This window comes from Ictidomys tridecemlineatus, chromosome 5 (genome assembly GCF_052094955.1).
Source record: "Ictidomys tridecemlineatus isolate mIctTri1 chromosome 5, mIctTri1.hap1, whole genome shotgun sequence".
NCBI classification, from domain to species: Eukaryota; Metazoa; Chordata; class Mammalia; order Rodentia; family Sciuridae; genus Ictidomys; species Ictidomys tridecemlineatus.
Window position 1 is genome coordinate 136177200 of NC_135481.1, and position 11129 is coordinate 136188328.

The 11129-nt window shown below is 47.2% G+C and overlaps 1 protein-coding gene across 1 annotated transcript; it reads right to left on the minus strand.

Moving 5' to 3' along the window:
- Window positions 1–1782: 1782 nt before the first annotated feature.
- Window positions 1783–4347, minus strand: Mesp2 (mesoderm posterior bHLH transcription factor 2). The gene is made up of 2 exons (XM_005320228.3): window positions 3314–4347; window positions 1783–2434 (listed from the first exon to the last, which is right to left on the minus strand). Exons 1-2 carry the CDS (start codon window positions 4142–4144, stop codon window positions 2168–2170), a joined length of 1098 nt encoding a protein of 365 aa, XP_005320285.2. The 5' UTR covers window positions 4145–4347; the 3' UTR covers window positions 1783–2167.
- Between the last annotated feature and the right edge of the window lie 6782 nt (window positions 4348–11129).

Genomic DNA, 11129 nt, shown 5'->3' on the forward strand with positions numbered 1-11129 from the left:
TCTTCTTCAATACCCGCTGCCTTAGTCAGAGTAGATACAGAAGTAAGATACCATTTCTGTTGGCTCCCAAGTCCATGGCAACCTTCATGGATCATGACATCCTTTCTTCAAGATTCTCACAGTGCCTCTTCTTAGGTAAGACAGCCCAAATCAAGATAGTGAGACTAATGGATCAGGTAACTCAAGAATGAAAAGGGACTGCCAGGCTGAGGTTGTGGCTCAGCGGTAGAGCACTCACCTAGCACATATGAGGTACTGGGTTCCATCCTCAGCACCACATAAAAATAAACAAAATAAAGGTATTGTGTCCAACTACAACTAAAAAATAGATATTAAAAAAATAAGAAAAGGTACTGCCAATTGCCTTCCACCAACCTGTTATCTCTCTCTGGTCCTAATGCCTTTTGTATAAACTCTCATCCTTGCATTTAGGACCTGAATTCTGATCACTTATGTCCTTGCAATTTATCTCATTAACTGGGGAGTAATTTCTGACACTTATCATTATGAGCTAAACAGTAAAATTTATGCTTAAGCCTTGCTATTGTTCGGATTTTAAATGTCTCCCAAAGGTTGAATATTGGAGGCTTAATCCCAGGTGGTACTCTTAGGAGGTGGTAAAACCTTTGGCAGGTGGGGCCTTGTGGGAGGTCCTTAGGTCTTTGTGGGTGTGTTCCCAAAGGGGATTGTGGGATACCATCCCTTCTTCTTTTTGCTTCTTGGCTCCTGATGTAAACAGTTTGCTCTGCACATTCCTGGCACAATGTGCTCTGCTCACCAGAGGTCCAAAGGAATGGACTGGAAACTCCAGAACCATAAACCAAAATAAATCTTTTCTCTTTATAGTGACAGAAAGTTAACACAAGCCTTAGCCCCTAGCTCCCCAGAATGTGACTGAATATTGAGATAAATCCTTTAAAGAGGTAATTAAGATTAAACAGGGCCTGGTACACTGGAACATACCAGTAATCCCAGCAATTTAGGAGGCTAAGGCAGAATTGCAAATTCCAGGCTAGCCTCAGCAATTTAGCAAGACACTGTCACGGAACAAAAAATAAAAAGGGCTGGGATGAGTCCCCAGTACTGGGGGGGGGGGAAGATTAAATGATGTGTGTGGGGGGGAGTCCTTAGGGTAGGTCTGATTCCAATATGACTGATATCCTCAAAAGAAGAGATTTAGGACACAGATAACACAGTGAGAAGGCCATCTGCAAGCCATGAAGTAATCAAACCTGCCTATACTTCTTGGTCTTCTAGACTCCAGAACTGAAAAATGCATTTCTGTGGTATTTTGCTATGGCAGCCCTAGACACTAGTACACTGGGCCACGCACATAGGAGCCACTCACATCCTTTGGAAAAAACTTTATATCATTGTGAAAAAGCCCCTAAATCACAGGTCTCTGTATCTCAGGCGTCCTCCCCTGGAGGCCCTGTTTGTTTATAACTGCATATGCTTACCCCATGGGTCAGCAGGACTGCAACCAGAAGAATGCAAATGAGCTGCGGTGATGTGTCTGAGGCAAGTGAGCAGGCCCTAGTCTTAGCTTACCTATGGTCACCTTGCACAAGAGGCCAGGCAGTACTCTCAGCCCTGGAACCAGGACACAATAAATACCATCAAGATAATAAGCAAGGGCCCACATCTATCTTGGCAGGCCTGGACTCAAGGAGTGGAAGGGCAATAGGCCTTGTTCCCCAAGAATGGGAATATCCCCCCACCACCACCCCAGAGGCAAGAAAAACCTATCTTGATAGAAAAACAGACTGTATCAAAATTTTATTGGTATTTTTTCTTTTTTAAAAAGTTACAAAACATCTTAAGCATATCGGATTCTGGACAGCTGTCACCAAGAAACACAGCAGAGCAAGAGCCTGGCCTCCATGCCCACTCCCTTACCAGTCCCAGCATGGTCTCTTTGGGGGTCAAGCAGCCCCCTTTTCAGAGCAGCTTAGACTGTGCTCTGCAAAATACAAGACATGGTGTATGTAGAGGGCACTGTCATAACCCCACTCCAGCCTGGGAGGATACCCACTATCTCTGTTCCAGACACTGTTTTCATGATAAGTATTTGGCTAGAAAGCTTTAAAACCACCAAAGAAACAGAAGAGGAGGACGTCCACATTGCAAGCCTGATTCTTGGATGTAAAAAGGCCAGGTAGGGCCATCAGAAGATGCCCAGGTGGGTCCCCTCCAAATCTTCTTGCCAAAGTTCAGGGCAGCTACTGAGCCGTAGGCCTGAATTCTGGGTGAGGCTCACTTCACTGAGTTGGAAAACAGGGCCAGGTCCCTGGTCCTCTGAGCTGGGCAGCGCCTCTGCACTGTGGCTCCAACACCCCCACTGTGTCTGAGGCTGGAGTCTCTGGCATGAAGGGCGGGGCAGAAGGGGTGGACTTCCCAGAGGTAGACAGGATTCTGAAGACCCAGAGATATCCTGTAAGAAAGACAAGAACAGCTTGTTGCCCAGAAATCTAAAACCTGGATGCTCCCCAGGGCATGGCTGATGATGTCTTTACAGTCCTGGTGCCATGGATGCAGTGGAGCAAAGTGGTTAAAAGCACTGGTTCTGCAGACTCAGTGCTGACCTTTAAATCCCAGCTCTGCTACACTGTGGGAATTCAGGTAACTTCTTTTTGTCTGTGTTCTCATCTTTAAAATGGGGATGCTAATATATGTTTCATAGGATTGTTTGAAGGGCAGAATGAATGAATACATGGAAAGTGCCCAGAATAGTGTGGAGCAGACAATAAGAATTTAATAAGTTTGGTTACTAATATGATCGTTTATGAACCAAGATTCATTCATTGGCCTCATAAATGAATGAAACTTGAAAAAAAAATGACTGTCTCCAACTGCAAGCCCATCTATTCAGGATGTAGTGAATGGCCAGACGCAGCGTCTAGATCTTGGTCAGGCTCTGCAGGAGGCGGCACAGCTTGTGCAAGGCGCGGGCGAGGGTCCGCCCTTTACCTTGGGCTCCCTTCCCCTCCTGAACCCTTAATGAAGAAGCACTTGGCCTTTCCTGAGAGTGCAATCTCCCAACTTCCACCCCCACCTCTGAGCAAGCTCGAAGTGAGTCTCTCTTGTCCACCGCTGAGAAGATTGCTGGGTAGCAGAAGTTGTGTCATTCACTTCCCAGGGCCTCATCTCTTTCCCTACAGATGTTAGGGTTCTTTCCATCCTTCCCGCCATTAGATAAACTAGGATCTGAAAAGATGAGATCCTCCGCAGACTAGAAACTACCCACCCACTCCATTCCCAAATTAAACCTGGGGATCAAACCAGGGAAAGGGCAAGGGCCTCCATGGCGTACCTGGTACACTGCAGCCAGCTCCGCTGGTGGCGTCCAGGGTGAAGCGGGGTTTTGAGGCTCCAGGGATGTCTGCTTTCCGGGACAGGTTTTGGGTGGCGTCCAAAGAACCGGGTCAGGAACTCTCCCTAGGGGCTGGAGCGGGGGCGACTGTATCTTGGGGCAGTAAGGGGGTGTTACCCAGGAATCCGTGTTGGAAACCCTGCTCCCCGGGCTCTCAGCCAGGGCTCCGGTGGCAGGATAGGAGGGCGGGGACCCCCAGCACGGCCCGGTACAGAAAGCAGTGCCCAAACCCGGGCCAGGAGCCCGGGTCTGCACCTGCACGGGACCGCCGTCGGGGCAGAGCGCGCAGTCCTGGGGAGACACTGCGTCCGCGCGCCACCGGCGCCGACACTGCAAGTTGTCCTCGTTAAGGCCCAGCATAGCCGACAGGTGGCCGATGTAGCGAATGGCCAGACGCAGCGTCTCGATCTTGGTCAGGCTCTGGCCGGCCGGCGCGATGGACGGCGGCAAGAAGCGGCGCAGCTCGTGCAAGGCGCGGGCGAGGGTGCGCATGCGCAGCTTCTCGCGCTCGCTGGCGCTCCGCCGCTGTCCACCCGCTGGTCCCGTCCGTGCACGTCTGGGCACTGTCGGAGTGGCCTCAGCTACTCGGGCGCTGCGGGCTGGGTTTGCGATCTGAGAGAGGCCGAGGGCGCTGTCACAGGGGCACGAGCTCGAGGAATCCGAGGAAGAGGCTGGGGACGTGGAGTCGGAGTGGCCCTCCCAGCCCCAACCCTGGGAGACGATCCAATGGTCTAAGCCAAGGAAGTTCTGCTGAGGAGGCGACTGGGCCATGCCGGGGCTGTGGGCTCTGGGAGGCTGGACCTGCCACCTTGGGGCCTCAGCTTTTATCTGAACCAAAGGTGCGAGGTGGACCCCCACCAGGTTGCAGAGAGGTGTCAAAACCCACAGAGCCCAGGGAAGGTCTGGGCAGGGGGGCCCTGGGAAAGCGGGCCCATTTGCGGAGGTGTGGATTCTGACTCCTCAGGGGCTCTAATGGAGGCCCCCGCAGCCCGGGAAGTGTGGGAGGGACAATTCGCATCTGGATGGAGCTGCTAAGCTTCTCACCCCACACCCCCGCCCCAACCACTGCCCAGGGCTGAGTGCCCAGGAGTCCCTATTAGAGAGTAATGCCATGGTCTGCGGACTGAAGGCTGCCCCTCAAGTGCCTCATGGACTCCTTGAGGATTGGCCGCCTCTCCTTATTGAGATTGTGCCCAATAACTTCTACCCAGTGTCTCCTGTGTGCTGGACAAGAAACGAGGACAAGCCCAAAGAACCTGCCCACAGTGATGGGGTTAGGGGTGTACATAGGTGAACCTTTCTTGGACCCTAGAACCTGCACTTGCTGATTTGCTGGATGACACTGAGAAGGTCATTTTACTGCCCAGGGTCTGTCTTTACTGACCAGAAATGGAACCAAGCAGCCTGGAGAAGGATGGGGTACAGTAAGCAATGAAGATCGACTACCAAACCCACCTTTTTTATTGTTTTGAATGATCTTAGGCAAGTCACTACTCTTGGAGCCTCAGTTTTCCTCCCCATCATTCCAGTAATAATACAAGGTACCTCCCACCTGGGATGGTTGCTGGTAGCAGTGCAATCATCCCTGTAAAGAACTTAGAAAGGGCCTGGCAAGTGGGCTAAATGTTTGCTACTACTATTACTCTATAAAGAAGATACTAATATTTCAGATCACTTATGAGCATTATTCATTTAATTCATATTTATTTAGCAACTGGTAAATGTCAGGCATACCAGGGTGAACCACCCCATTGCCATCTCTGGTCTCATGAGGTTCAGTCTAATGGGAAACACATGTGGACACATTACTATATAACTAGTAGCTCTACCCCTAACTAGCTGGGGGCCTTTGGGCATGGTTCTTAACCTGTCTGATCTTGACCTTCTGCTCCACAAAACAGAAGCAATAATTATATTATCTACTTACAGATTGTTGTAAGGAATAATTTTGAGATAATAAGATTGCAAAGTAAGTGTTCTCAGCAGCAATTACAGTTTAGGAGGTATCCATGTCCCTTGTGATTTCCAGAGAAAAGGCTGAGCCTGGAGGAAGAGCCAAATGAAGGCCAGGACAGTTGGGTTCTGGCCACAAAGGTGGACGGGTCACAATTGGGCCTTGAACTGTGAGTAGGATTTGAGTAGGGAAGAGAGGAGTGTGGAGAGCATTCTGGAAGGGGATTGCAAAAGCAAAGGCTTGGCAGCAGGACCCCTCCAAGGTGCTTCAGGAGCAGGATGCTGCTAGAGGACTACTGTGGAGGGCTATGGCACTCCCTGGCTGGGGCCAGGCTGAAGGAGTTGGATTTTATTCTCAAGGTCATGGGGAGCCACAGAGACTTTGAGCAGAAGGGTGACACAGTTAAAAAACCAACAATCAATAATTAAAGGTCAACACTATGACAGTGTTCAAGAATATATTAGCTTGCATCAGCTGGAGTAGTAAATGGTTCTGTAATTTTTTTATGACTGTTTTTAAAAATTAACTTTGAATTACACAAATTATGTAACCAGTAGGTTTCACTGTGAGAAATGGAAACATGATAGATAAAATTGGAGTCCCTTTAAACACCACTGTAACTCTCCCCAAAGGTAATAGCAGTTGTTAGGTTATATATTTCCTTCTAGCCCTGTCAGTAAATTTACATACATGTGTGTTCTTAGGAAGCCCACAGTACTTACCATGGTGTGGGTCCATCTCCCTGGAATGCTTCCCAATGCAGCAAGATTCACAGTGGGAACTTTGGGGGGATTGGATCAATGGGGTGTTAGGAGAGTGGTTTTGTTATGAAAGGAGCTCTCTCTAACATGCTGCTCACTCCATCTCACCTTGAGATGTCCTTGGCCATGTTATGATGTTGCATGTGCCTTGCTCTTGGACTTTTAGCCTCCAGAACTGCAAATAAGTAAAGTCCCTTTATAAATTACCCAGTCATCTGGGTGTGGTGGTGCACATGTGTAATCCCAGCAATTTGGGAAGCTGAGGCAAGAGAATCACAGGTTAAAGGTCAGCCTGGGCAACATAGGACATTTGAGACTATCTCAAAATAATATAAAAAAAAGACACTGGGAATGTAGCTGTGGTAGAGGGCCCCTGGGCTCAAGCCCCAGTACAAAAAAAAAAAAAAATTTACTCAGTCCATGGTATTCTGTATGGTAACAGAATAATGGATTACGTACTCATGAGATTACATTCTGCACATGGTACATTGTATATATCAATTTGAAACTTGTCTGACTGTTTTTTTGAGGGGTTTTGTTTGTTTGTTTCATTAGACAGCATTTCTTTGATCATTCCATGTCAGGGCATATTTAGCTGACTCTTTCTTTAAAAACAATGAATCAAATTTGTATTGCTTATGAATGCAGATTTAAACTATTGATTATGTACAAAACAAATCCCTGGCCATAATTGATTTAAATGTTCATCCATTTAAAAAATGTCAACTTGGGAGAAATGGTAAAAGGGCAGGACATACAGGTAAACCTTCAGTGATGAAATTATATCACTTTCTGCTTCACAGAACTTAAAGTATATTGGGGGAAAATATGCCTAAATTTCTGCTCTGTTTTTTCTTTTTTTTTAATTTTTTTTTAATATTTATTTTTTAGTTCTCGGTGGACACAACATCTTTGTTGGTATGTGGTGCTGAGGATCGAACCCGGGCCGCATGCATGCCAGGCGAGCGCGCTACTGCTTTAGCCACATCCCCAGCCCTCTGCTCTGTTTTAATGAAGTAATAGTTGATGCTAAATAACACTGGTGGTTGGGATGTAACTAAGTGCTAGAGAATGCACTTAGCATGCTCGAAGCTCTGGATTCAATCTCCAGTGCAAAAAGGGGAGAAAAAAAATGGACCAGGCATGTCATTTGTTGTTTATCCTAGCCGATATGAATGAAAAGGAGAACTTTTAAATTTGTCCATAACTTGAAAAAAAAGATGAACTCAATTTCAAACAGGGTTGGTTTTATTTTGTTTGCTTGTTGCAGGGAGCAGGGTAGGGGAGAAGCAGCCAGTTAGGCAGCATTTTATGACTGCTATAGTGTGGATGTGGCTTGAGTGCCCCCGCAAGGGTTCCTGAGTGGGAAGTTTGGTTCTCCCTGTGGCAATGTTAAAAGGTCATGGGACCTTTAAGAGGTGGGGCCTAAAGGGAGGTGGCTAGGTTATTGGGGGGCATTTCTTTAGAAGGAATTAATGCAGCTCTCATAGAGCCCTGGTTAGTTCCTACCAGGATGAGTTGTTATAAATAGAGCAAGATTGGCTACTCCTCAAGCCTCTTGCTTCCTGTCTCACCATGTGATTTCTTCCACACATGCTCCCGCCATTGTGATATCATCGCCATGAAACCCTTACCAGAGCCAAGAAGAAGCTGGTGCCATGCTCTTGGACCGTTAACACTGTGAGCCAAACATAATAATGGAAAACAGACTAACACAATGATGTAAAAAGATTTAAACCAAGATTTAAAAATTGCCAGTGATGTGGGAGGCTGATGCAGGAGCATTGCAAGTTCAAGGCCAGCCTGAGCAACATAATGAGACCCTGTCTCAAAGTTTAAAAAAGGTGGGGGGCTAGTGGTATAGCTCAGTGGTAGAGTGATTGCCTACCATGTTCAAGACCCTGATTTCATTCACTATTAACACACACACACACACACACACACACACACACACACACACATACCATTTACTGATGGAAGTGGAGACTTAGAAAACAGACAATCCTAGACTTTTTAGGTTAAAATAATGGCAAATGTAGTATAAGTACATATTTATTGATCCAAGACCACATAAAATTCTCGATATATTGTCTAATGAGGAAGTTACATACATGTACTTGACAGCTATAAATAAAATCCATCCAGTTTCATAGACATAGCTTTAAATTTTTTAAAATCAACACTTAACTGTATATATTTATGGGTTACAGTGTGGTATTTCAATACACAGTACAATGTGTAACGATACATCAGGGCAATTGGTGTATCCATCACCTAAAACATCATTTCTTTGTGTTGGGAACATTGAAAATCCTCTCTCAGCTATTTGAAAACATAAAGTTAATTGTCATCAACCACAGATCCCTACTGTGCTATAGACCATTAGAAGTTATTTCTCTTATCCAGCTCCACCTTTTACATAGATATCTTAATCTGCATTCAGAAATTTCAGATCCATGTATTTTACTGATGTTTCTGACTCACACCTTTTAACTGCTATATGATATTCCACACAGCCCCTTATTGATGCCCTTTACTATATTTTTTGTTTTTTGACACATAGTGCTGTCTTGTGTGTGAACAGCTGAATGGGCAGTGGTGGAATGACTTTGTAATTTCCAGGAAGGTTCTGAATTTCCAGAATCATTTCTCTACCCCCTACCCTCCCACCCCCCTGCATCCTATAGAACCAGCATAAAGGTTTCCTGGGGAGGGATTTGGTGAGGAGTGAGACCCTGCCTCCAACACAAGGCCATGCGCATGGTCCGTACTACCCTCTCATCTCTGGACTATCCTGGCCCACTTACCTTGGTTTGGGGTAGCCCTAAGGCCCAGGCCCTAGGCTGTGGGGTGTCTGAGTGAAGTTCTGGAAGGTGGCAACCTGGTTTGCTGTGGCCTCTGGTAGGCCCCTCCACCAGCTCTTGAAGCATAGGGAACACTGTCAACTTCATTCCATTCCCTGAGACTCCACTTGGCAAGGGAGGCAGTGTGGCTAAATGGCTAGTGCTGGTCTTTGGCATCAGAAAGGGCTGGTTTAAACTCCCAGTTCCACCACTGAACAGTTCTAGGAACTTGGATAACTCATTCAACCTTAGTTTTCTCATCTATAAAGTAGAAATTCTGATCACGGGATAATTCAGACGGTGTGTGCCATAGTATCTAGCACAGAGCTGACGTTATGCTGATAGCAAGTTCGGGGGTGGCAGAATGAGGTGGGTAAAGGAATGGATTGGATTGTAAGGGGGCTGATACCCCCAGCACTGTTCCCAGCAGAAGGAAAGTAATCCGTCTTTCTATGACACTGTCCAGCACCAGACTCTGGGCATCCACCCCACCCGCTACTCCATCTCCAGCCTGGACTCGGCACAGGGCCATCCTCCACAGGTGCCTCCTCCTGTCTTACGGCGAGAGTCACCAGACCTGCAGTGCAGAACTCCAGTGCTCAGAGCTGGTGCTGGCCAACCAGCCTCAGAAGACTAGAAACAGAGGTCAGAACCAGCTCCTCCTGGAGGGCAGGGTCCTGGCACAGCCAACTTACCCACCTGCCTGCGTCCCTGCAAGCTATTCCTCTGGATGATGGGTGTGGAGCCAGGTACTTACTGTGGGCTGTAACCTGCTCCAGGTGCAGGACAACTAGTTAGGCTTGAGTCCTGCCCTCCAGCCTTCATCTGATGTTGAGGAGAGGAGGGAGCATGGCTGTGCTGCTGGGCAGGGTGGCTGAATTCTGGGCCTGGGCGCGCTGGTAATACCAGAATTACCTCTTCCTTCCTGTGACAGGAAGAGGCAGTGGCTAGGTCAGGGAAACGTGGTTGTGAAATGTGTGGATTTCACCAGTGTGACTGACACAGCTAGTTTGCCGTTACTGCATCTAGTATGACCTCTGATTGTCTTGTCTTCTTAAAATAACAGGACTCTGTTTTGTTGAGGGTGGTGATATGCCCTGCCCCAAACCTACATTTCTCGAAGTTGGAATGACCAATGAGATGTTATTAGGTGTCATTTGTCATTGTTTGGGGCTTCTGGGAGACCACTGTTTTTTTTGTTTGTTTGTTTGTTTGTTTGTCTGTTTGTTTGTTTTAATCTTGAGCTGGGATCTCACTAAATTGCCCAGGCTGGCCTCAAACACCCAATCCTCCTACCTCAGTCTCCCAAGTAACTGGGATTCTAGGCATCTGCACCAATGCCTAGCTTGGAGAGTTGACAGGCACAGTCCTGTATCTTTTCTTCCTACCTGATAGGTGGAAATTCAGCTACCCTCCTCTTACTCTGAGGCAGTCCTGAGGACAGAAATCACACACTAAGGATGGTGAAGCAGAAAGAAACCCTGAGGCGTTGGTGACAACATGGAAGTACCACAGGGGCTCTGGACTCTCCATCCCTGAATTTCTTTAATGTGGAAGAAAAACCACCATCTCATTTGTCGTCGTGAGTTTATTCTATGAGCAACCAAACACAATCCCTGTCCATCTAATAAGGAAATTCTGAGGATTTCCTTGTCAACAAATGACACTCAAGTGATCTGAGTGACAGTTCATGAATTATTGAGTGCATTCACAAGAGACAGTTTCCAGAAGATGCATGGACAGATGTTCACCTGGAAGATGTTCTCTGGAGAGAAGTGCCTCAAAATCACATTGCTTGGGGGCAATGTGATTTTGAGTGAAGATGGGGACTGATCTAATTTGGGGTAAGACCTGAACCCAGGAAGTGAATTGGGCAACAGCCAGAATCTAAAGAGACTCTGATGGGCTGGGACAAACCCATCAGGTGTAAAAAGACAGAATCCACAAAGCCCTATGTACCCCTCCTGCGAGTTATGATGTGGAGGCCTCAGGTAAGCAGCAGCACAGGTGGGAAGGGCGTGGCGGTCATTGTCTTCCAGGTGTCAAGTGCAGGAAAGGCCAAGGTGCATTCCAACTGGCAAGAAGCAGCAGGTCTTGAACCAAGAAGGTGACGGTACCCATTCCTAGGCAGGGTGGATACCTAGAGTAAGCAGTGAAACCCGGAAGCCACAGTGAATTGGGGACAAACCCGAGCTCAG

What these genes read in the sequence shown, in the direction of transcription:
- Mesp2 (XM_005320228.3), bottom strand. Translation starts at nt 4,144, where the DNA reads ATGGCCCAGTCGCCTCCTCAGCAGAACTTCCTTGGCTTAGACCATTGG. An exon ending in AGCTGGCTGCAGTGTACCAG is followed by an intron (nt 2,435 to 3,313) that starts GTACGCCATGGA and finishes TCTTTCTTACAG; the next exon opens with GATATCTCTGGGTCTTCAGA.